The following is a 27112-nucleotide window of genomic DNA, read 5'->3' as shown; positions in this document are numbered from 1 at the left end:
TTTTTCCGAATTCCCTGTTGTCTTGAAAGCACCAAGGATAAACTATTGTTTACGTGCTTTGTCATCCATGCTTACGTTGAAGACGCTTGAATAAATCCATGCAATGTTCTTTACATTTGCATAAATGGACCTGAGATATCATATATTTATCTATATATTTGACGAGCTAGCCAAGAGTAAAAATGGCAACATATATTGTATATCAGTGGGTAGTACTGATTCATCTATCAACTTCCATGTAGCCACCACAGAAGCAGTCACTTGAACAGAGTCACTTGAACATGGCGGAAGTTGGGCAGCTCGAATCAGAGCAGGTAGCACACCAGCTCATTTTAGCAAGAATACAAATATTTTGGCTATTTGTTATGAAAATATTAATTAACATTACACATGGCAAACTTATCTCTCTTACAACAGGACATTGAGAAGAAAATTGAGGAGACAAAACAGAAGTTCAAGAATGAGTACGTCCAAGGTAAGTGCCTGTTAACAGTCCAGTTAGCTAGCAACAAAATAACATTTGACACAACACCCCATAATCTAGCTACTGTAACGGCTGACATCATTCGCTAACTAGTTAGCTAAAAGCCAGAAAGCTATGCGCTGTTCGATTTCAGTCCATCAATCTAGTTTACTTAGCTCGCTAACGTTACCTATTTGACTGAGAACAGATCATACTTTTGAAATAGTAACCTGTTGCCATATGTTCACATGTGCCACTTGTAAATAATAATTATCATAGTAATCATCATCATACCTATACAGTTTCTGACAGATTGTTCTGATACATTAATTCATTGATGAATGAATATTTGTTTGGCTACTGGCAGTGACTTGTCTGTGTTCACACCATGATTATAATGTAAACTTGTTTTTTTGTAATAGAAAAACCTGTTATTTTGAGTAGCCTACTTGAAGTGAAGGCTATACTATACCTTTCAGTCCCCTGATAAGCGTTCTTGAAAGACCAATCCCTCTTTGAAAGAACACTTGTTTCCTATACAGCTACATTTAGTAAATGAGGTAGCTGAAGTAGGCTAATTGCTCTCTGCACTCTATGGTAGGGTCTTGTCGTAAAAGTTTAGAAGCAACAAACTCATAGGTGTGTTTTTGGAGTAGGTATTCAGTTTTATATATGAGTAATATAAATTGTGAATTTCTCTATCCCTCACAGAATCTGAGAAATATGACTCCAGAGATGTAGACAGGCTACAGAAGGATGACGCTCTGGTGGAGGCATACCTGACATGGCGACAATACTCTGTGGACGATGCCGTGAAAATGATTGACGATAGTTTCCTGTGGAGGAAAGAATTTGGTTTGAATGGTGAGGAGACTAGGCACATTTTTAACCTCTCCTAAAATTCCACTGCAGGTGTCCTTATTTTCAGGGATTAAAGAAGGGGAAAGTAGTGACACTGTCAATAACCACGTTTCCATCCACAGTATTTATGCGAGTAAAGTCATACCATTATAAAACAAATCTGTGATGGAAGTTTCGGTACAATTTTATAAATGCCGACAGATAATCTGTTTGTTAGACATGGTGGGATTGAGTCGCAACAAAATGGAATTTAGCATTGTATACAACTGTTTGGAACACTTTCATGTGTACAACATCTAAAGACCTGCATCACTATACTGAGAGCTTTGCTGTTTCTAAAAGGACATATTTGGGTGTTTTTGGAGCCTTTGTTCATGTTAATCTGTGGCCCCCATACTGCAAGGGTGGTAGGTTTCTCAAAACCAAGTTAAATTACAAAAGAAGTGTCTGGACCCTTTTATAACATGCCATTTGCATCAAATAGAGATTTGGTTGTAAAAAGTAAACTTCTTCTTTTAAGGTTGAGTGTAGAAAACAGGAACAGCACACATTCTACACTCTGCTAAAGTAGTGTCCTAACTATATTCAAATACAGGCAAGTTATAAAGAGCATTTTTATGTAGGCCTATCAATGTCACCACACTGTGACGATTCACCAGTAGCTGTTTTTGTGTGCCAATGTGGGATAGATTCTTGGCTTTCTCTCAGAGAAAGGCTTCATAGTCCATCCGTACAAGCCGGAGACAATCTTCTATAAGCTTCACTGGTAAATTGCTGCATTTTAGTCATGCAATTACAGGGTTTTAATCCAGGACAACAGTCAGTTTGTTAAATCGGTGTCATGCAGAAATTGGATTTACAACTTCTGATATGAGTTATTGTCACTTGTTGACATGTTTTGTCAGTCTTGAATAGAAGAGAGGAGTTAGGAATACTTTGGTTTTTAAGATAATTATTTTGGCCAGTAATTGTTCCTATTATGAAACATTCTTATTGAATGCTCTATTAGATTTTTGGCCAAGAAAGTTTTGTCTTATTTCAGATCTCACTGAGAGCAGCATTCCCAAGTGGATGTTTGAGACGGGGGCTGTCTTCCTCCACGGCTATGACAAGGAAGGCAACAAGCTCTGTATGTTGATTCAATATGCTCATACGGTACCATATGTATAATTGATTTCTCTAATAATTGCTCACTGACACAATATTGATATGCCCTACAAAAGGATACAAAAAATGTTCAGTCATTGTTCTATAATGTTCTATAATATGTTTGTCACATATTTTGAGGTTATTGAATGCAATACCTTTTTCTTTGTTTTCAGTCTGGTTCAAAGTCAAGCTACATACCAAGGATGCAAAGACCATCATGGACAAGAAGAAGTATGTTGCCTTCTGGCTGGAGCGCTATGCTAAGAGAGAGCCAGGGATGCCACTGACTGTTGTGTTCGACATGGCTGATTCAGGGATCAGCAATATCGTGAGTGGACACTTACCTGTATGATTAACATTGTAGTCGTTTCTTGTATTTGTCATCTGCCCTTATTATTTGATAGTGTTTGAAGAATCACTGTAATTTCATCCATTGCTACATTACATCAATAGCTCTGGTTTCAACCAATATCACTGTTGATCCACTCTACATAGGTTAAAGGCGGGCTTTATTTTTGTTAATTTTTGTCCTCATAATTAAACATGTTTGCCCCCTTTTCAAAAAGATGTGGCCTAACTCTGTGTGTGGTTATGAGTGTCATTTGAAGCCCTGGTGAGCATCCTAAATTTGCTTGCTGTTTGAGCCAGGGACTTGGAGGGATTGATGCTCTTCAATGCTTAGCACGTTGGAGATTAAAGTGACCTTTAAATCCGTTTGGTCAATCCAAATCGACTGACTACCTAATCCATAGACTGACTTTGTCTGTCGGAGCCTCCCAGCAGGCACTCTCCTCTCAGTCAGCTAGCTTGCTTTACAGGCCAAACTCTCTCCTGGAGACATGCACCAATTAAACACACACGAGCCAGAGAGAGAATAAATAGCTTCACAAAACCCAAATATGAAATGTGTGGATTAGTAGATCAGTTTGGGAAGCAGTCTTAATGAAGTTTTCTGAAATAGCCCACTGTGTGGACTGGAACAGGCCTAGCCAGTGTTATCTCATTAACTTTAAAAAAATGTGTCTGTAGGGGATGGGATCTAGACAGGCTCCTCCTAAGGGTATGACTAGATTGATAGTGTTGTCTGACGATAATAGGCCAATATGGTAATGAAAACATGACTGAGTGAATTCTCATGAAGGAGGCTTTTAAGGTAGCTGTAATCCATTCAACTGACTGTGGAGAGTTTTAGATACCGGTAGTCTCGTGTGTGTGTATGAATTCAACCTTTGTCCTTGTTTCAGGAGACTCAGGACAGATAGCATTGGTTTGTTTAGAGAACACATTTACACACACGAAAAGGAAACCTTTGAGTTTCCAAGCTGTCCGTAGTTATCGCAGCCAAGGCTTGTTATGGAGAGCGACTTTATACAACCTTTTAATCAAGATTCCTCAATCATATAGTAAACAACGAAACTGCAATGTGTCAGCAAATACTGTGATTAATACAATCAGCGCAATGCAAGTAGACTAGCCTTTGCCTTAGTTATGGTGTTTCATGGGGTGCATGAATTATATTTGATATGATTGAGTTGAGGGAAGGTGTTTGAAAGTATGAAATGGATTGGCTACAGCTCTGTTCAGTAGAACTTGTGACAAAGTTTCAATGGTGGTGATTTGGGTCATTGCACAGCTTGCGGCAGTAAATATCTTAGGCTGAGCAAACAATTTCCTTATTGAAAACCCATAAAACGTCTTTGCTAGTCAAAGCCTGCTTTGAGGCTGTATAGCACTGTACTTTCTGAGTCGTGTTCATTTACTTTTTTTCCTTTTTCAGGACATGGATTTTGTGAAGTATATCATTAATTGCTTCAAAGTGTATTATCCAAAGTTTCTATGTAAGTATGTAAAAAGTGTAACAATATGGATTTCATTCACAGGTTGATCGATCAACTTTGTATGACACAGATGGTCTACATAATTAGTATTATCATTGACATGCATTGTGTGAAATTAGTTTTAATAAATGGCTTTAAAACAACACACATGGCATCATATGATTCTGTGTTGTGGATAATGCTACAAGCTTGTCAATTACATTTTACCTCTCAGATATGGTTTTATCTTGTCATTTCAGCCAAAATGATCATTGTTGACATGCCATGGATCATGAATGGTGAGTCATGTAGTTATTCAAAATATTTGCTATAGAAATGTTAGTACCCATAAGGAACCAGTCTTTATGATAATCAAATCGTAGTTTGGATTTCGTAGCCGGGACACTTTTTTATTATTTTTTTCAGCCGCATGGAAGATTGTGAAGACATGGTTGGGTCCAGAAGCCATCAGCAAGCTCAAGTTTGCATCCAAAAATGAGATCCAGATGTTTATTGACCCTGAGTACCTCCCTCTTCACATGGGTGGAACGGTATGTACCTGCAGTATTTAACTCACTGAAGATGGCAGTGACGCTGTCCATTGATCTACCTGGCTGCATACATTTTCATCTTACTATCTCATCTGATGAATTCCCATTTTCAAATGTCAACATTTTACAGGTTTTTCCTCTATTCCTCCGCTCACTTTTCATGGGAAAATGTGCCTAGCCTGTGACTAATCAATATTTGGCCATTATCACATTACTTCGGATGGTTGACTTAATACTATCTCTGACTTCATTCCAGGACCCCTTCAAATACAGCTATCCTCCCCTTCCTGATGATGACTTCCAAACACCCACCTGTGAGAACGGACCAATCGTCAGCGAGGATGACAATGAGAGCAAGGAGGGCGAATCAGAGGGCAAGGAGTTGGAGTCAAGCTTTAGCTCCGAGGTCGCTGTCAAACCCAAAAAGGTACAAAGCCTCCCCTTTTATTTATCAACTCTGGTATTTTCTGTCCTCCTCTCTAAATGTAGGTACAGCAAGGAAGACAACAACACGCACAGATACATTGTATATTCACGCTGTGGCTGCATATAAACTGCTAATCTGGCTTAAATAGTCTTACTTATCCATTAGATTTTTAGAATTAGTACAAGATGTTGTCATGTTTCTAAGGTAGCCTGCCATTAAATCTGATAATGGCTGCTGCTATTACTCATTAACAGTAGAGTGAATTTAGTTAGTATTTGCAGTGAGCTAAAATTGATTACTGACGGTTTAACCCTGCATGGGGTTCTCTTAGAAACAGCAGACAGATTTTATCTTCATCATTAGCTCGAATTACCATTAAGCACACCCTGTCCACACTCGGCAGTCAAATAAGACGTTAGAAGAAGTTCAGTCGAGTTACTCCTCACTTTGATGTGCCGTTTTACTCCCAGACCCTTTCATTTCTCAACGTTTAGTGTGAGATAACAGTATGTAATCAGGGTCCTCTGTGGAGACAGCTGTGAATGGTTGAGGAGCTAATGCCCTGATTTGGCAGCTGTTAAGCTCCTCCTCATTGTCTCGGTCAAGGTGACTTCCCATGTCTCCAGCTGCAGCTTAATCCTTCCTGTCGACTGACTGACTGTACCCACACATCGCAGTCCCACTCTCTGGGTCTACCTCAGTCTCCCTCACTCAACCCATGGCTCCTCTCATCAGGCTATTGAGAAGGTGTCAAGTCTGACTGCCGTCAAAGAAGCTCTTCCTAGCTGCGGTGGAGACCGTTTTTTCCCACATGCGTCATTCGGCTTACCTGACTTCACAGCAGTGTTTAAAGCAGTTCCCAGAATACACCCGCGGGGCCTACTTTCTTTCTTTTGTGTTACCGCTAATGGTTTTGTTGCCGGCCGGCCCCCGTGCACCCAAGGCCCATCACAGAGACAACCTGCAGCTTTAGGCTTTAACACACCTCCACCATCTAGTGCTCTCTGCTGTCGTTAGGCTGCTGTACCCTAGCAACAGTCAGCACATCATTACTGGCATATGCTGCACACATTCCCCTCTTTCTCGTCCCTTGGGGTCTTCACTGTTCATCCACAGCACAATTGATTTAGCCTCTACTTTGTGTGACAAGCAAAACAAACACACATTGTAGCCTATGATATAGGCTACTGTCATTTCTGTCATATGAAGACTAGCCTGTATGAGTAGATCTACCTGTTTCATATTCTTTAGTGTAATGTCAACTGGGTGGTAGTGCTGTGAAGTGTTGGGTGTTTATTGATGTAGCTCTCTGGGTGTAGCTGCACTAGCTATGTGTCCTGTATTCCTGGCAGAGGGCTGCGTTGTCTCTACATTGTCAGACAATGGGTCGCTATGGCTATGCTGTGACTGTGCTGTGTCAAAGCAGACTTCTGTTGAGCCTTTAATTAGGCTTGTGCAATGTGCCGTATACTGTGGGAATTTAGAAATACCGATGGTATGATTTAAAAAATATATATTATATATTTTAAAAACATTTTTTTATTGCGGCCCTTGTGTGCACTTCCGGTAATACAGTATACCCTGGTATGGTACAGGAACGGTATGACAATCTGGATGCCACCAACCCTACATTTAAACCTGCACCACTGTTGTAGCTCACAGGGGACTCTGTACATATACACACACACACACACACACACACACACACACACACACACACACACACACACACACACACGTGCGTACACACAGATACACAGACCTATGCTCCAGAGTGGCCCCGGCAGCTACGCGTCGCAAAGCTGCTCGCATGAGCCTCTTAAGCGCCTGGAGCCTAAAACGTCAAAGCTCCCATTGTAAATGAAGACCACATTAGTCATGCACAACAGATTTAGATTTACAAATGGACATATGCAAATGAGTCGGTAAATCAACATAGTTAGGGCTGTCCAAAATCCTTGGGACATCCCAACCCTAAACCCTAACCTTATCACCTACCCTAACTTTAACCATAACCCTTACCTAATCATAAAAATGTTACATTTCAACTTCAGTGGGGTAGGGATGTCCCAAGAATCCCCGATAGCAAGGACCAATAATTCCCTCCCAAACCCTTTCCTTGGAATGGCCTGCTGACGGTGTTTTAACATACAGACCTGGAGTCAGGCTACACACTCTGCTGTGGCATTGGAGTGTAGCTATGTATTTATGGTCAGGGAGGGTCAGCCTGCCTTGCGCAGCCCCAGAGGGAATGGTATGGTTGGTGTATGGTTCAGGTTCAGCCTGGGTAGTTCTTTGGCATGATCAGGGGATGTCTTGTAATAGATTATAATAAATCAGTTTGGCAAACCAAAACCTGAGCCTTATCCAGTCTGTGTGTGGTTTTGTGTGTAGGCCGATGTGTGATCGAGTGGTATGTGAATGAGTCCCTCTATACACGCGAGTGAGCACAATGGTCTTTGTTGACTCTGACTAACAATTTACTTAGGCTATAGGCTAATCTCTTGGTTTGCTGTGATTAAGGTTAGGGTCCTAACTCCAATCATGATATCCATTGGTTACAGTTTGTCTGTCTGCACACATTCTGCCGTCATGATCATGTTCTGCTACTCCTCTCTACATAAACATTGTCCTGCCTCCTCAATCAATACCTGTGTGTCTCAACAGTGTTGATACAGTAGCATCCCAGAGCGATCAGCTAATTGCCTTTCTCTCTGTTTTGAACCAAGGGCTGGTTTTGGTAAGCCATTGTATGCTCTTAGCCTCACCAGCAGAAGTACTGAGTCCTGGAGAGTTCTGCAGTCTGAGGGTTTTACTCATGTAGAATGTGTGAGTACCCCACCCTCGCCATCTAATCACCATCATCGACTCATTCAGCCTTTGATTGAATCCAAAATGGACCTGGATAAAACATTTCAAATTTGACCCCTACAATGTGTTGCACTTTTCGGACTCGGTGAGATGATTTGAAATTTGATTACGTTTTTGAAGAGATTCATAGCCAATCAAGTAGGCTATAAGATGCATTACTCACAATACTGCATCATAAAAGAAGAAAAGTTTTCCGACCTTGATGCCTGTCCCAGTGACCAGCTTTATAGCATGGTGATATTTTATCCAACTTGAGTGTTTTATCTTACATAATGTAACATTAGGGAAATTGTTTTTCTGTAGTGAAAAGAAAGCAAGTGTGCCAAGTGTATACATGCCTAAATGTATTGTACTGACCTTTTTAATCCAAAACCATACTCTATTGTATCATTACTGTTGTGTTCAGTTCAAATGAGCTTATCTACTGTATTATAATGATGAATGTACTCAATGTTTATAATACTAGAGAAAGATAATTCTACAGTCATACTACCACCAGCACTAAAGTTTTTGGTATTTTTACCACTCCTATGTTAGCATATTTGCACTTACCTTATGACAGATATACCTGTAATTGCAAGACCTACCTCTGTGTATCGACACCTTTTCAAACGACGAGAGAGCACCTTTTCAAAAATCATCTGTATTGTGCCTTACTGTCAATAACCACTCCAGGGCCCCGTCTTTCAAAAGTTATTTATCCGGATTCGGCTATCATATAGGAGTCCCCATTCAAGTCAATGACTTGTCCGTTTAATTCATTATATTTCTATGCATTTAATCCTCTCGATAGGCGAAATCCAGATGAATAACATTTCAAAAACTGTGCACAGATCATCGGACAGTCATTCCACGGTCTGCTTGGGGACGCTGCCTACAAATCATGTTATCAAAACAAGAATTTCATACGGGCTACATTTCTTAGACATTTCTGGATGTATGGATTTCATATTGTATCTGCTGCCTAGGTCAGCCTTATTCACTCCAGCTTGCGTAGTGGAGTGGCAAGACGGTCCTTTTTCATTTCTAAATGTTTGTTCTTGACCCTACGTCATTTTTTGGGTGATTTCTCATTTTAGCCAGTAGGATTAATCTTAGATGTAATGGCAAAATGTAGATTTCCACCTAAATAGAGATACCCAAAAGTAACTGCTATTCATGTGTAATTACATGATTCTGACATGCCAACACTTGGTATATTTGGAAAGAAGTAATCTGTAAGATTGTGAGGAAATGATCAGAAGATAGATAGTAGTTACATAGTTCAGAAAACACAAGATCAAGTACACACAAAATAACATTTTATTTTGAAAGTGATCTTTCATTGACGAGCTATACGTGAATCATTGATGCACAGAGATGGAAACACATCAGGTGGCTTCCACAACATGTGAACAATATCAGAAAAAATCAGAGATTGATAGACCTAACAACTAGAAATGGGCAGATGTTTTAGTAAGTGGTGTCAGGTGTGGTCTCGGGACGTTTCCAAGTGTCCCTAAACCTTCCCACAGTGGCACATGTCTGTAAATTAGATAATACCAGTTCTATTACATATTTGCAATCCCTAAATGCAATTTTTTCAGTCTAAAAACACAATTTCTACCATATCAACCTTGCTCAAACATTGTGGTGGTGTAATGGGGTATCCAGGGTACATTCAAGTGTCCTTCTCTCCAAAGTGTCCGAATGTGGTAATTGCACTGTTTTTCCACACTGGATGTGCCTAAAAGTTATTGTTCACTATAAAAATGACATTTCTACAACACCAACCTCTCTCAAACATTGTGGTGGTGTCGGGGGACATACGTGGGATATTGAAGTCTTTTCATCATATTTTTCGTGCGCAAAGATCTAGTCACTCGGTAGACATTCAATGTTGCCATTAAGTCATACATCATCAGATAACATTGACAATAGGCTATATTTGTTCCTACCAACCTAAGGATTCATTTGATACCCCCCATGTAGCTATAGCTCAAACACAGACCAAATTGAAGCTTACCTTGCAAGATGTTTGGTGAAAACGTTGTGTAAAAGAAACATTTTAACTCTCGGGGCTGGTGATCAATAACGGTAGGTCATAGTATTTTGATCCTGGTTTTGATTAACCAGAATGATAAACTGAACATTTTGTTTTTCACTGTTTGATTAACAATTTATTTAGTTATGATTGTAACTCTTAATGCAATTATTTGATAGTCTATTTAATCAACGGAAATGCTGTAGTTTTTTATTTAATCAACAAATCAGTCTCTGCCAGTCAGTTATGCCCATGTACATTTCAACAGTAGCTAATTAATCCCTGTTGTGTATTGCACTTGATTTGAACACTGAATAAAAATAGACATTTCAGAAGCAGCTCAAAGCGTCTCTTGATGTCTTTATTGTGTCATCTGTGTGTGTCGCAGCGGCCTGGTGGGGGTGTGTGTGTGTGTTGCTTATCACAGTAGAAGACACACTCCCCATCTGACTCATTAGTGCTTGTACACGGATCACAGGCACACCCCAGTCACCTCTCCTCCAACTCTCCCATCCTATCACATCTTCTCTCTCCTGCTGCACTCCCCCTCTCCCTCCTGCTGCACTCCCCCTCTCCCTATCTCCCATCTGGCTCACTCAAGCTGTGGGACTGGCCTTGGTAATATACTATAGAGGCCAAATGACGCTCGTCCCACCACAACTGACCTTTCACTTCTTTCCATAACTTTCTGCCAAAGTTGAACAAACCACGTGTTTATATCGGCTGTTCTGTGGTCTCGTGAACTCATTGTGTGGGTGGGTGTATGAGGGAGGGAGGGAGTTGGATGTGGGCGAAAGTTTGTTTATTGAAGTGAAAGTGCTGACTAGCCATTGTCATGGGACCATGTGTTCTCACAGGACATGTGCTTGTAGGGTTCCTCTTCTTGTTGCCTCACTATACTGTGAACAAGGTTCAGGGGTTGTCATGGGGATTGATGTGTTTATTTAGGAAATGAAATGACCCGTCTCACACACAGTCCCAAAATGTATTTAACTGATATACTTTGAAATAAATCAAATTTTATTTGTCAGATTTGCTGAATACAACCGGTGTAGACCTTACCGTGTAATGCATACTTACAAGCCCTTAACCAATAATGCAGTTAAATAAATAGTTGTACAAAAAAAATCACAAAATAAAATTAAATACAAAAATCTAATCAAATCAAAAAGTAACACCAAGAAAATGACCTAACAATAACGAGGCTATATACAGGGGGTACCGGTACCTAGTCAATGTGTGGAGGTACAGGTTAGTTGAGGTAATTTGTAAAGTGACTATGCATATATAATAAACAGCCAGTAGCAGCAGTCCGGGTGACCATTTGATTAATTGTTCAGCACTCTTATGGCTTGGGGGTAGAAGATGTTAAGGAGCCTTTTGGTGCTAGACTTGGTGCTCCGGTACCTCTTGCCGTGTGGTAGCAGAGAGAACAGTGTGACTGGAGTCTTTGACAATTTTTTGGGCCTTCCTCTGACACGCCTAGTATATAGGTCCTCGATGTCAGGAAACTTGGCCCCACACACTATCCTCTGTAGCGCCTTGCGGTTGGAGGCCGAGCAGCTGCCATACTAGGCGGTGCTGCAACCGGTCATGATGCTCTCGATGGTGCAGCTCAAGACATTTTTCAGAACCTGGGGACCCATGCCAAATCTTTTCAGTCTCCTGAGGGGGAAAAGGTGTTGTCGTGCCCTCTTCACAACTGTCTTGGTGTGTTTTACCATGATAGTTCGTTGGTGATGTGGACACCAAGGAACTTAACTCTCGACCCGCTCCACTTGAGCCCTGTCGATGTTAATGGGGGCCTGTTCAGCCCTCCTTTTCCTATAGTCCATGACCAGCTCCTTTTGTCTTGCTCACATTGAGGGACAGGTTGTTATGCTGGCACCACACTGCCAGGTCTTTGACCTCCTCTCTATAGGCGGTCTCATCATTGTCGGTGATCAGGCCTACCACCGTTGTGTGGTCGGCAAACTTAATGATGGTGTTGGATTCATGCTTGGCCACGCAGTCATGGGTGAACAGCGAGTACAGGACGGTACTGTGCATGCACCCCTGAAGGGCTCCAGTGTTGAGGATCAGCGTGGCAGATGTGTTGTTGCCTACCCTTACCACCTGGGGGGGGCCCGTCAGGAAGTCCAGGATCCAGTTGCAGAGGCAGGTGTTTAGTCCCAGGGTCCTTAGCTTATTGATGAACTTTATGGGCACTATGGTTTTGAATGCTGCGCTGAAGTCAATGAACAACATTCTCACATAGGTGTTCCTTTTGTCCAGGTGGGAAAGGGCAGTGTGGAGTGCGATTGAGATGTGTCATCTGTGGATCTGTTGGGGCGGTATGCGAATTGGAGTGGGTCTAGGGTTTCTGGCATGATGGTGTTGATGTGAGCCATGACCAGCCTTTCAAAGCACTTCATGGCTACAGACGTGAGTGCTACGGAGCAGAAGTCCTTTTAGGCCAGTTACCTTTGCTTTCTTGGGCTCAGGGACTATGGTGGTCTATTTGAAAAATGTAGGTATTACAGACTCGATCAGGGAGAGGTTGAAAATGTCAGTGAAGACACTTGCCAGTTGGTCCGCACATGCTTTGAGTACAAATCCTGGTAATCCGTCTGGCCTCGTGGCTTTGAATGTTGATCTGTTTAAAGGTCTTGCTCACATTGGCTACGGAGAGCGTGATCACACAGTCGTCTGGAACAGCTGGTGCTCTCATGCATGATTCAGTGTTACTTACCTCGAAGCGAGCATCAAAGGCATTTAGCTCGTCTGGTAGGCTCGCATCATTAGGCAGCTCGCGTCTGGGTTTCCCTTTGTAGTCCGTAATAGTTTTCAAGACCTGCCACATCCGACAAGTGTCAGAGCCGGTGTAGTAAGATTCAATCTTAGTCCTGTATTGACGCTTTGCCTGTTTGATGGTTCGTCTGAGGACATAGCGGAATTTCTTAGTAGAGTCCGGATTAGTGTCCCGCTCCTTAAAAGCGGCAACTCTAGCTTTTAGCTTGGTGCGGATGTTACCTGTAATCCATGGCTTCTGGTTGGGATATGTACGTAGGGTCACTGTGGGGACGACATTGTCGATGCACCTATTGATGAAGCCGGTGACTGAGGTGGTATACTCCTCAATGCCATTGGATGAATCCTGGAACATATTCCAGTCTGTTCTAGCAAAACAGTCCTCTAGCGTAGCATCCGCATCATCTGACCACTTCCGTATTGAGTGATTCACTGGTACTTCCTGCTTTAGTTTTTGCTTGTAAGCAGGAATCAGGAGGATATAATTGTGGTCAGATTTGCCAAATGGAGGGTAGGGAGAGCTTTGTATGCGTCTCTGTGTGTAGAGTAAATGTAGTCTAGAGTTGCTTAAAAAAAAATATATATATATATATATATACACATACACACATACACACACACACACACACACACACACACAGTGGATTTAAAAAGTCTACACACCCCTGTTAAAATGCCAGGTTTTTGTGATGTAAAAGAATGAGACAACGACAAATCATGTCAGAACTTTTTACACCTTTAATGTGACCTATAATGTGAACAATTCAATTGAAGAACAAACTGAAATCTTTGAGGGGGAAAAATAAAAAACTCACAATAACCTGGTTGCATAAGTGTACACACCCTTAAACTAATACTTTGTTGAAGCACCTTTTGATTTTATTACAGCACTCAGTCTTTTTTGGGTAGGAGTCTATTAGCATGGCACATCTTAATGTGGCAATATTAGCCCACTCTTCTTTGCAAAAGCACTCCAAATCTGTCAGATTGCGAGGACATCTCCTGTGCACAGCCCTCTTCAGATCACCCCAGAGATGTTCAATTGGATTCAGGTCTGGGCTCTGGCTGGGCCATTCCAAAACGTTAATCTTCTTCTGGTGAAGCCATGCTTTCGTGGATTTGGATGTGTGCTTTGGGTCGTTGTCGTGCTGAAAGGTGAACTTCCTCTTCATCTTCAGCTCTCTAACGGACGCCTGAAGGTTTTGTGCCAAAATTGCCTGGTATTTGGAACTGTTCATAATTCCCTCCACCCTGACTAAGGCCCCGGTTCCAGCTGAAGAAAAACAGCCCCAAAGCATGATGCTGCCACCACCATGCTTCACTGTGGGTATGTTGTTCTTTGGGTGTTGTGCAGTGTTGTTTTTGCGCCAAACATACCTTTTGGAATTATGGCCAAAAAGTTCAACCTTGGTTTCATCAGACCATAACACATTCCCACGTGCTTTTGGGGGACTTGATGTTTGTTTTTGCAAACTTCAGCCGGGCTTGGATGTTTTTCATTGTAAGACAAGGCTTCCGTCTTGCCACCCTACCCCATAGCCCATTCATATGAAGAATACTGGAGATTGTTGTCACATGTAGCACACAGCCAGTACTTGCCAGAAATTCCTGCAGTTCCTTTAATGTTGCTGTAGGCCTCTTGGAAGCCTCCCTGACCAATTTTCTTCTCGTCTTTTCATACATTTTGGAGGTACGTCCAGTTCTTGGTAATGTCTCTGTGGTGCCATATTTTCTCCACTTGATGATGACTGTCTTCACTGTGTTCCATGGTATATGTAATGCTTTGGAAATTCTTTTGTACCCTTCTCCTGACTGATATCTTTCAACAATGAGATCCCTCTGATGCTTTGGAAGCTCTCTGCGGACCATGGCTTTTGCTCTGAGATGCAACTAAGAAAATGTCAGGAAACTCCTACTAGCTGAACTTTATTTGTGATTAATCAGTCACTTTAAATGATGGCAGGTGTGTAATGACTTCTATTTAACATGAGTTTGAATGTGATTGGTTAATTCTGAACACAGCCACATCCCCAGTTATAAGAGGGTGTGCACACTTATGCAACCAGGTTATTGTAAGGTTTTTATTTTTCATTTTTTCCCCCTCGAAGATTTCTGTTTGTTTTTCAATTGAATTGTTCACATTATAGGTCACATTAACAGTAGAAAAAGTTCTGACATGATTTATCTTTGTCTCATTCTTTTACATCACAAAAACCTGGCATTTTAACAGGGGTGTGTAGACTTTTTATATCCACTGTGTGTGTGTGTGTGTGTGTGTGTGTGTGTGTGTGTGTGTGTGTGTGTGTGTGTGTGTGTGTGTGTATATTATTTTTATATATTTTTTCCTCTGGTTGCACATGTGACATGCTGGTAGAAATGAGGTAAAACGGATTTGTTTGCCTGCATTGAAGTCCCCGGCCACTAGGAACGCCGCTTCTGGATGACTATAGTTAAGCATTTAATAGTATTATTTAGAAATGAACAAAGGTTACTTAACGAGAATATGTATCTTTTTAGAACACCTCTCCAAACAAAGCACTTAGAATGATGAACTGATGAATGATAAACTGTTGTCTTGTTTCAGGTGTATTTCTCTGAGGAGAGTCTGAGCAGTCTGAAGCTGGATGACAACGACAAAGGAGACTGTCGTACGAAGGGAGCTAGGAAGCCACTGACCACATTCAAGGGCCCTCTTCTAAACGTCAGGTATTCAATGCAGTCTTCTCTTGCTGAATATCAAATCAACCCTTACTCGCTAGGCACTCCTGTAACTAAGAAAGGATTGAAAATGTATATGCAATATGGTCATTCTTTCACCTTGCCTTCTGGGTGGAATTTTCACCATATTGTTTATCCAATAGTTGCAGGTATACAAGAGTTTCTAGAAAGTCAGGAGGGACTAGGGTTTGATTTGGAATTCAGCATCTCTCAGCTGCACTCAACGCTTAAAGAATAGCAGGACTGGTAGCACAGTGACTAAGCTGTAGCTAATCCATATCCACATGGGCAGGATTTGAATGGGTTGTAGAGTTTAGGATGAATGTGTTTTTGACACTCAAGCCTCGAGATAGATATCGATATGTTTGCACCTGGACGGATCGATTGATCTTGTAGTATCTGAACAGAAAAAAGGATGCCTGCGATCAATGGTGCATTGCGTGGAAATCAGTTGGTGCAGTTAATTACTGTGCTGTGATATTCATTGGAATTCATTGATTGATCATACTGACGATTAATTCCCATATTGACCAAGGAGCAGCCAGTAGTCCCCATCATGCAAATTGGATGGCTAAATGAATGTTGCATTAGTGATCGAGGGACACTTTTTTGTGCAAAACATAGTTCAAGGTCATTCTGTTACCTAATTGTACTCTTTTGTGTTGAAGCTAATGTATCATTTATCTTGAGGTTGATTATAGAGCGGCACTGTTCTATTTTATTTGAAAGAACTTTATCTTTCCTAATCATTTTATAAGAATTTGTTGACTTAAGGTTACCTGTATGGGGTGCTGTTGTTAAGTTGAGGTTGACTTCAGGTACAGTACTTGTGAGCTATCTCCATTGATGGCTATTTTGATGTCAAAGCAGATCATTCCTCTTTTCCCAAGTCATTTCTGTCGAGTTCAGTTTTTTGGAGAGCTGACTCTTTGATGTGAGATTTGACAGGTCAGGGCTACGTATTAGATGCAATTGTGTCTCTGAGCTGTGTTAGTCCTGATTCCAGTGAGACCACGAGGAAGGCAGAACGCACTGAGAGGGGAGGGGCATGAGAGGGGAGGCTTTGATCTTCAGAATATGTTTGTCAAAAGGTTTCTTGGAGTCTAGAGAGTCATTCCGGGCTCAGGGGAGCGCTGTGCTCCTCAACACTTTACTGGGGCAAAGAATAAATACAGGAGGATGTGGAGAAGAAGGGAGTTGGAACAATCTGTTTAGAGGAGCCGTACCCTATGGAATGTACAATGAGAGACTTTAAAGAATGGCGCCGGAAGAGATGGCTGCTGTTTTACAGGCTCTTAACCAATTGTGCTATTTTGTGTGTTTTTTCACGTTGTTTGTAACTTATTTTGTACATAATGTTTCTTCCACCGTCTCTTATGACCGAAAATAGCTTCTGAATATCAGAACAGCTATTACTCACCTCGAACTGGACAAAGATCTTTTTCTTTAACGAGTCAGATGCAAAGGATATACTCCAGATACCCGACCAGGCCCAAATCCCCGCCATTTGCATGAAGAGAAGATGCCAATACAGGGGATGCAGGTCCGGGTGCCTTGTGAGAATTTGTTGGCGAGTGGGTAACCCACCTCTACCATCCGTCCTATTGGTCAGTGTGCAATCATTGGAGAATAAACTGGATGAGCTCCGTTCAAGACTATCCTACCAACGGGACATTTAAAAACTGTAATATCTTAAGTTTCACCGAGTCATGGATGAACGACGACAGAACAGCTGCCTCCGGTAAGACAAGGGGTGGTGGTCTGTGTCTATTTGTCAATAACAGCTGGTGTGCGAAATCAAGTATTATGGAAGTTTCAAAGTTTTGCTAGCCTGAGGTAGAGTATCTCATGGTAAGCTGTAGACCACACTATTTACCGAGAGAGTTTAACTATATTTTTCGTAGCTGTCTATTTACCACCACAAACCGATGCTGGCACTAAGACCGCATTCAACGAACTGTATAAAGCCATAAGAAAACAAGAAAATGCTCATCCAGAGGTGGCGCTCCTAGTGGCCGGGGTCTTTTAATGCAGGGAAACTTAAATCAGTTTTACCTAATTTCTACCAGCAAGTTATAGTACATGTGCAATGAGGGGGAAAAAACTCCACACACAGAGACGTGTACAAAGCTCGCCCTCCATTTGGCAAATCTGACCATAATTCTATCCTCCTGTAAAAACTAAAGCAGGAAGTACCAGTGACTCGCTCAATACGGAAGTGGTCAGATGATGCGGATGCTGTGCTACAGAACTGTTTTGCTAGGACAGACTGGAATATGTTCCGGGACTCATCCAATGGCATTGAGGAGTATTACATTTACATTTTAGTCATTTAGCAGACGCTCTTATCCAGAGCGACTTACAGTAGTGAATGCATACATTTCATTTCATTTCGTGCATTTAAAAAATAAATACAAATTGTACTGGCCCCCCGTGGGAATCGAACCCACAACCCTGGCGTTGCACACACCATGCTGGCGTTGCAAACACCATGCTCTACCAACTGAGCCACAGGGAAGACTAGAGAGTATACCATATCAGTCACCCGGCTTCATCAATAAATTTGATGACCTTGTTTCCACAGTGACCTACGTACATACCCCAACCAGAAGCCATGGATTACAGGCAACATCTGCACTGAGCTAAAGGGTAAAGCTGCTGCTTTCAAGGAGCGGGACTCTTACCTGGACGCTTATAAGAAGTCCCGCTATGCCCTCAGAGGAACCATCACAGGCAAAGCGTAAATACAGGACTAAGATTGAATCCTACTCTCCTGGCTCCGACGCTGGTTGGATGCGGCAGGGCTAACAAACTATTACGGACTACAAAGAGAAGCCCAGACGCCAGCTGACCAATGACACAAGCCTACCAGATGAGCTAAATGACATTTTCAACCTGTCCCTGGCCGAGTCTGTAATACCTACAGTAGCAGTCAAAGGTTTGGGCACTCATTCAAGGGTTTTTACTATTTTCTACATTGTAGTTTGTAGTTCATCACTAAGCTAAGGACCCTGGAACTAAACACCTACCTCTGCAACTTGATCCTGGAATTCCTGACAGGCTGTTCCCAGGTGGTAAGGGTAGGCAACAACACATCTGCCACACTGATCCTCAACACGGGGGCCCCTCAGGGACGTGTGCTTAGTCCCCTCCTGTACTCCCTATTCACCCATGATTGCGTGGCCAAGCACGACTCCACATCATTAAGTTTGCCGACGACACAACGGTGGTAGGTCTAATCACCGAAAACGATGAGACAGCCTGTAGGGAGGAGGTCAGAGACCTGGCAGTGTGGTGCCAGGACAACAACCTCTCCCTCAATGTGATCAAGACAAAGGAGATGATCGTGGACTACAGGAAAAGGAGGGCCGAGCACGCCCCCATTCTCATCGACGGGGCTGTAGTGGAGCAGGTTGAGAGCTTCAAGTTGCTTGGTGTCCACATCACCAACGAACTATCATGGTTCAAACACACCAAGACGTTGTCGTGAAGAGGGCACAACAATGCCAATTCACCCTCAGGAGACTGAAAAGATTTGGCATGGGTCCCCAGATCCTGAAAAATGTATTGAGCTGCAACATCAAGACTATTCTGACTGTTTGCATCACACTTGGTATGGCAACTGCTCGGCCTCCGACAGCAAGGCGCTACAGAGGGTAGTGCGTACGGCCCAGTACATCACTGGGGCCAAGCTTCCTGCCATCCAGGACCTCTATACCAGGCGGTGTCAGAGGAAGGCCTTAAAAATTGCCAGACTCCAGTCACCCTAGTCATAGACTGTTCTCTCTGCTACTGCACGGCAAGCGGTACTGGAGCACCAAGTCTAGGTCCAAAAGCTCCTTAACAGCTTCTACCCACAAGCCATAAGACAGCTGTACAGCTAATCAAATGGCTACCCGGACTGTTTGCATTTTTTTACACTGCTGCTACTCGCTGTTTATTATCTATCTATGCATGGTCACTTTACCCTTACCTACATGTACATATTACCTAAATTACCTCGACTAACCTGTACCCACACACATTGACTCGGTACCGGTAACCCCTGTATATAGCCTTGTTATTTTATTGTTACTCTTTTATTTTTTTACTTTAGTTTATTTAGTAGATGTTTTTTCTTAACTGCATTGTTGTTTAATGGCTTATAAGTAAGCATTTCAGGGTAAGGTCTACACCTGTTGTGTTCGGCGCATGTGACAAATTAAATTTGATTTGATTATATGCGCTAGACAGGGATTTGAATCTTGTTAGCCATTTCACTGAGTTTTCAGTAGGTACTGTAGCAGGCCATCAGGATTCCACAGCACTGCTGTGTGGAGAAGTGTTCACTGAGGCTGAATTATCCAATTACAGAATAATCCCTTAAACCTGAGCCTGTTTAAGCAGTCTGGTGGGGGGGGGGGTCAGGGGAGGGGGGGTGCTGAGTGTTGAAGAGCGAACCAGAGCACCTTGTGGCTAATTTCTCAGGCCATGGATTTTTTGCACTGCTGCTCTGGATTTCACAGCTTTGAGGCCAGATGTTTTCACCCTAAACCTGGATAATAATGTGGTGTAATTCTCCATGTTCCCCATAAATGGGTTCAGCTAGGCTAGAGGCAGCCTAGTACCCAGGAGCCTGACAGACAGCTCCATATGGGTCAGGAGGAGACACAGCACATCAGAGACTGAGGGTTTGGCCCAGAGGAACATAGTCAGGCGCTATTTCTCTGGAAAGAACCCCCTTTAAAAATATGCTAAAGAACATGTTGACGTCAATCAAAGCTCTCCTTATGTTGAGAGAATAATATAATTCTGATAAATGGCACACACACACCGGTTTCAGCATCTCTGTAGGATACAAGGCTTTTTGTTTATTCATGCCTGTACAGATGGACATAATCTGCCATGTGTTAGCTAATAATATTGAGGTAGATGGTGGTACAGCAGCTGTTTAGTAAATTTGTAACAACAGAAACTAACAGAAGCTAAAGGAAGTTACACGTCCCTGGGTAATCATACTAAAATCACTCTCAGGAAGCAACATCTTCATCTAAGCTCACGAAGCTTAGTCAAAAAGATTGATAAAGCTAAGATGTCACAGAGAGGAACAACAACAGCACGCTGTAAAGCAAGCTGCTGTTGCTATCCACTTTTAACAGATGTATTGGCTTGTTTTGAACACCCAGATAGCCATTGTGGCCATTGGCTTAAAGAAAAATACATTCATTTATTTAGTTAGCCACAAATTCAGTCGTAGCAACCTTCTCTTCATGTGCTGTTTCTTCTGTAAAATGTGACGTCTTTTCTCTTTCTTTCTTCCAGTCCAGCTGAGGAGCTGAGTTTTGGCAACAAAGAGTCGGAGAGGAAGTGTCTTATCATCCTCGATAATGTGTCCAAGAATCAAGTGGCCTTCAAGGTGTGTGTGTGTGTGTGTGTGTGTGTGTGTGTGTGTGTGTGTGTGTGTGTGTGTGTGTGTGTGTGTGTGTGTGTGTGTGTGTGTGTGTGTGTGTGTGTGTGTGTGTGTGTGTGTGTGTGTGTGTGTGTGTGTGTGTGTGTGTGTGTGTGTGTGATACACACACAAAGTACACGCTGGTGTTGTCAGTCTCCAAGCTGACCTGAGTGTGTGTGTGTCCCTCTACAGGTACGAACCACAGCACCTGAGAAGTACAGAGTGAAGCCCAGCAACAGCAGCTGTGAACCGGGCGCGTCTGTGGATATAGTGGTGTCTTTACATGGCGGTAGAGTACTGATCTTATCTCTCTGCACTGTCTCTCCTCCTCTTACCTACTTCGTCCTTTGAATGTTTCCAAATGCTTCTGCAGAAACTTCAGAATAATCAAAAGGTCCAGTCTATTCACTTTGGGAAGTGCTGACAGAGTGCAGCTTTCTTTTGCCCGACATGCATATTTTAAGAGTGATAAAATAATAATCTCTTATCTTCCCCTAAACCGAGACTTCAGAAATCTAACAGAGGGTGAATAAAGTTTATTGAGCCACTCTCAGTACTCTCCTGGAAGGCTGAAACCCCTAAGGTCAATGTTTTTACCTCAATCACTTGAGACCAACATTGAGTTGGGATGCAGGGACTTGGCTGATAAGAAGTTCTGAGGCCTTCAAGCATGGACATGTCAATCATGGTTTGTGATGTACTAGACATGGGTTTTTTGAAGATTTGAATTCTGGCACTATTCCAAAGTTTGAGGGTTTTCTTCTCTCTCTCTGGGTTTTAACTTTGAAACTCATTAATTACATGTTTGGGAGCCGCCATCTATCGCTTCCATCTTGTTCACTTAGCTCTAGTGGATAAGAACCCTCACTGTATCTGTAAATGAGTCAGCTCTTTCACTTCTATATCTGAGACTTTGATGCTGATAGCAGTGGGGTGATCCCATCCATATGTAGGACTCTAGATACATAAACTGAACAATATACAGAGATTAAATATCATTCAGAGTTCAATGAGAGAACGAGTGCCCTGGATGTGTTTGTGCAGGCTACCAGGCGTCTCTGCAGGACCGCTTCTTGGTCATGGCTGCTGAGATGGAGCAGAACGCTGGTGCTGGATCACCAGAGCTCGCTCAGTTCTGGAAGGACGTGCCCAAAACCAAGATCATGGATCACAGGTACATCACCATCAATGTCTCATCATGGACGGGAATGGGAATATGTGAATACGTTTTTATTACCAGTTCATTCAAGGGGCAGGTAGTCATTTGATATGCCACTATCAAAATCTATAATGACCTCAAGATAACTTTGATTGACTTAACCCATTGTGGTCTTGCAGTGTACATCACAGATTGCCTCACCATGGCTAGTGAATGTCAGTGACCTAGCAGGCTAATAATCCCCTCTCTCCGGCCCTTTCTGACATGACTGTGTCCTGTCCTTCCTGTAGATTACGATGTCACGTCCTGGAGAGCACAAAGCCCATTCTGAGCTATCCGAGTGGATGTGACAACCCTGTGGAAGGAGGAGCCAATGGCCACCCAGACCTGCACACAACGGTGAACTCTGATTGGAATATACACCTCCACCCACAATAACTTATTAACCTATACAGTGCCTATAGAAAATCTACACCCCCTTGAACTTTTTTCACATTTTGTTGCATTACAAAGTGGGATTGAAATAGATTTAATTGTATAAAAAAAAAAGGAATTGATCTACACAAAATACTCTAATGTCAAAGTGACAAGTAATAAAATGTAATAACTAAAATATAGTTGTTGCATAAGTATTCACCCTCCCTAAATTAGTTCAGAAGTAAAATGTGGCTTAACAAATTACATAATAAGTTATATGGACTTTATAGGGGTTGAATGACTTCCCCTGTCACGCAAACATACAGCATATGTAAGGTCCCTCAGTCAAGTGTTGAATTTCAAGCACAGATTCAACTATAAAGACCAGAGAGCTTTTCGAAAGCCTCATAAAGAAGAGCAGTGATTGGTAGATGGGTAACAATAACAAATCAGACATTAAATACATATTTAAGCATGGTCAAGTTAATAATTATGCTGTGGATGATGTATTAAACCACCCAGACACATCAAAGAGGCAGTCGTCTTCTGACCTGAGCTGCAGGACAGGAATTAAACTGCTCAGGGATGTTACCATGAGGCTATTGGTGACTTTAAAACAGCTACAGAGTTCAATGGCTGTGATGGGAGAACTGAGGATGTACCATTATTGTGTAGACTCCAAAATAATAACCTAAATGACAGAGTGAAAAGAAGAATACAATTATACAGAATATATATTCCAAAACATGCAACAAGGCACTAAAGTAATACTGCAAAAAAACACGGCAAAGGAATGAACTTTTTGGCATAAATGCAGAGCTGTATGTTTGGGGCAAATCCAACACGTCACTAAGTAACTACCTCCTTATTTTCTAGCATGGTGGTGGCTGCATCATGTTATGGGTATGCTTGTAATCGTTAAGGACTGGGGAGCTTTTCAGGATGAAAAGAAACGGGATGGAGCTAAGCACAGGCAAAATCCTAGAGGAAAACCTGCTTCAGTCTGCTTTACACCAGACACTGGGAGAGGAATTCACCTTCCAGCAGGACAATAACTTCTCTAGGGCCGGCGGGACGAAATCGTCCCACCTACGACACAGCCAGTGGAATCCTGTGGCGCGTTATTCAAATACCTTAGAAATGCTATTACTTCAATTTCTCAAACATATGACTATTTTACACCATTTTAAAGACAAGACTCTCGTTAATCTAACCACACTGTCCGATTTCAAAAAGGCTTTACAACGAAAGCAAAACATTAGATTATGTCAGCAGAGTACCCAGACAGAAATAATCAGACACCCATTTTTCAAGCTAGCATATAATGTCACAAAAACCCAGAAGACAGCTAAATGCAGCACTAACCTTTGATGATCTTCATCAGATGACACACCTAGGACATTATGTTATACAATACATGCATGTTTTGTTCAATAAAGTTCATATTTATATAAAAAAACAGCTTTTTACATTAGCATGTGACGTTCAGAACTAGCATACCCCCCGCAAACTTCCGGTGAGTTTACTAAATTACTCACGATAAACGTTCACAAAAAGCATAACAATTATTTTAAGAATTATAGATACAGAACTCCTCTATGCACTCGATATGTCCGATTTTTAAAATAGCTTTTCGGTGAAAGCACATTTTGCAATATTCTAAGTAGATAGCCCGGCATCACAGGGCTAGCTATTTAGACACCCAGCAAGTTTAGCACTCACCAAAGTCAGATTTACTATAAGAAAAATGTTATTACCTTTGGTGTTCTTCATCAGAATGCACTCCCAGGACTTCTACTTCAATAACAAATGTTGGTTTGGTCCCAAATAATCCATCGTTATATGCAAATAGCGGCGTTTTGTTCGTGCGTTCAAGACACTATCCGAAAGGGTAAAGAAGGGTGACGAGCATGGCGCATTTCGTGACAAAAAAATTCTAAATATTCCATTACCGTACTTCGAAGCATGTCAACCGCTGTTTAAAATCCATTTTTATGCAATTTTTCTCGTAAAAAAGCGATAATATTCCCACCGGGAATCTGCATTTAGGTAAACAGACGAAAGAAAATAAAGCATGGGGTCGACTCGGGCATGCGCCTAAGCCCATAGTACTCTGATCGGCCACTTGCCAAAAGCGATAATGTGTTTCAGCCAGAGGCTGCCTCGATATCATTCAGCTTTTTCCCGGGCTCTGAGAGCCTATGGGAGCCGTAGGAAGTGTCACGTTATAGCAAAGATCCTCAGTCTTCAATAAAAAGAGCCAAGATGAACAACAACTTGTCAGACAGGCCACTTCCCATATAGAATCCTCTCAGGTTTTTGCCTGCCATATGAGTTCTGTTATACTCACAGACACCATTCAAACAGTTTTAGAAACTTTAGGGTGTTTTCTATCCAAAGCCAATAATTATATGCATATTCTAGTTACTGGGCAGGAGTAGTAACCAGATTAAATCGGGTACGTTTTTTATCCGGCCGTGTCAATACTGCCCCCTACCCCCAACAGGATAACCCACATCAGAAGAAAAAATCTACACTGGAGTTGCTCAGTGAATGTTCGTGAGTGGCCAAGTTACAGTTTTTACTTAAATCTGTTAAATATATGCCAAGAATTGAAAATGGCTGTCTAGCCATGGTCCCTAACACCTTGACAGAGCTTGAAGAATTTTGAAAATAATAATGGGGAAATATTGCACAATACAGGTGTGAAAAGTTATTTTAAGACTTACCCCAGGAGACTTACAGCTGTTATCGCTGCCAAAGGTGTTTCTAACATGTAATGAAGCACATACTGACTAAATCGCACACATGTTGATTTTGTCCATCCACACCAGACACGATCAGGAGACGGAGGTTGAAATATCAAAACGAACTCTGAACCAACTATATTAATTCTGGGACTGGTCGACACACATGAAACATTCATGGCAATTTAACTAGCTAGCTTGCTGTTGGTAGCTAATTATGTCCTGGGATATAAACATTTGGATGTTATTTTACCTGAAATGCACAAGGTCCTCTACTCCGAAAATTAATCCACAGATAAAAGGGTAAACTGAGTTTGTTTCTAGTAATCTCTCCTCCTTAAGGCTTCTTCTTCTTTGGACTTTATATGGCAGTTGGCAACCAACTTTAAGGTGCATTACCACCAGCAACTGGACTGGAGTGTGGACCTCACTTCATCTTTCAATCACCCACGTGGGTATATGCTCCTAAACACCAATGAGGAGATGGGAGAGGTGGGACTTGGAGTTATATTTTAACGCCTGGTTATGCAGAAACTCGCGAGCAGTTTGGATGAAATGATTGAATAACATGTATGTGTACATTTATTTTGAAATGCTCACGCATGTAACGCGAGCGGTGTGGTCAGCATGTTGGGGGGGGGGGTAAATGCTTATCTAATCAAGGTATTTTTGTTTTTTATTTTTCATTCATCTTTAAATGTTAGAATTTTTTTCCACTTTGATATTCTAGAATATTTTGTATAGATCGTTGACAAAAAATGACAATTACATCCATTTTAATTTCACTTTGTAACACAATATAATGTAATATATATATATATACCCCCCTTGGATTCTATAAGAAGTAAATCAAGTTCAAGTACAGTAAATACATTGGTTAATATGCAGTGCCTACAGAAAGTCTACACCCCCCTTGGATTATATATATATATCTTTTATTACACAATTAGAGCCATGGGGTTATAATTATGGTGAATTGCGTAGTTTTCTGAAACATTTTAGTAGTGTCAAATTGATATGGGAGACTGAAAAGTGAATAAATTAGTAAGATGAAGTAATCAAATGCTCTCCTCTGCAGCTGATGCGTGTGATGGTGTGCAACGCCAGGCTGGAGCAGAAGCTGGACCAGTGTCTGTGGGTCCAGCAGGTCCTGATTGGTCTGGTGCTGGTCGTCATGATGTTCAGCTTCCTGACTCTCTACCACCTTCCTGGGGCTTCCTGACTTGAATAAACCTTGTCTACAGCAGCTTAAAGCTAAACCAACAGACAGGGCTGGTATTGGACTTGGTGATAAAAAAAATAACAAAGGCAGACTCTCTTCTCTACAAGGTCTGTCGTCATGAAATGGAGGAACGCTTTATTATGTAGCAGTGAACTAGGGACATGTGGAGTTGTCAGTCAGTTGCCCAGAGAGATTCGTCATAGTCTCCTTGGCGTTGTGAGAGGTACCGTAGCTAAAGACTCTCGATACCGCGAAATGAAATCAATAACGTATTTTTGTTACTAATCATGGAATTATAAATTAAGTATATTTATTACAATATGTAACATATTCATTATTTCAATTTGTAATATGTAACATGACGAAGGAGATTTAGTTAATTTTTCTGATCCTAATGAACATTTCATTTTAAATATACAGTATAAAAATATCAGGTCAAGAATAAACGTGCGCTTTTTCTTTAAACCAA

At 41.7% G+C, this 27112-nt stretch overlaps 1 protein-coding gene across 1 annotated transcript; it reads left to right on the top strand.

Moving 5' to 3' along the window:
- Positions 1 to 34: 34 nt before the first annotated feature.
- LOC106582096 (motile sperm domain-containing protein 2) lies at positions 35 to 27112 on the top strand. Its single transcript, XM_014164839.3, has 15 exons — positions 35 to 314; positions 418 to 475; positions 1175 to 1327; positions 2367 to 2453; positions 2647 to 2801; positions 4251 to 4311; positions 4551 to 4589; positions 4717 to 4841; positions 5098 to 5268; positions 15537 to 15658; positions 20972 to 21065; positions 21291 to 21387; positions 22143 to 22272; positions 22548 to 22656; positions 26500 to 27112. Exons 1-15 carry the CDS (start codon positions 282 to 284, stop codon positions 26641 to 26643), a joined length of 1578 nt encoding a protein of 525 aa, XP_014020314.1. The 5' UTR covers positions 35 to 281; the 3' UTR covers positions 26644 to 27112.

The sequence above is a fragment of the Salmo salar genome, chromosome 21 (assembly GCF_965601325.2).
Source record: "Salmo salar chromosome 21, fSalSal1, whole genome shotgun sequence".
NCBI classification, from domain to species: domain Eukaryota; kingdom Metazoa; phylum Chordata; class Actinopteri; order Salmoniformes; family Salmonidae; genus Salmo; species Salmo salar.
Note: the sequence above shows the minus strand (reverse complement) of the source record. Positions and strands in the feature narration are given on the sequence as shown.

Excerpts from the sequence above, each read along its gene's own strand:
- LOC106582096 (XM_014164839.3), top strand. The coding sequence starts at position 282 with ATGGCGGAAGTTGGGCAGCTCGAATCAGAGCAG. Across the intron at positions 315-417 it reads GGCAGCTCGAATCAGAGCAG|GACATTGAGAAGAAAATTGA; the intron begins GTAGCACACCAG and ends CTCTTACAACAG. Across the intron at positions 2,454-2,646 it reads CAAGGAAGGCAACAAGCTCT|TCTGGTTCAAAGTCAAGCTA; the intron begins GTATGTTGATTC and ends CTTTGTTTTCAG.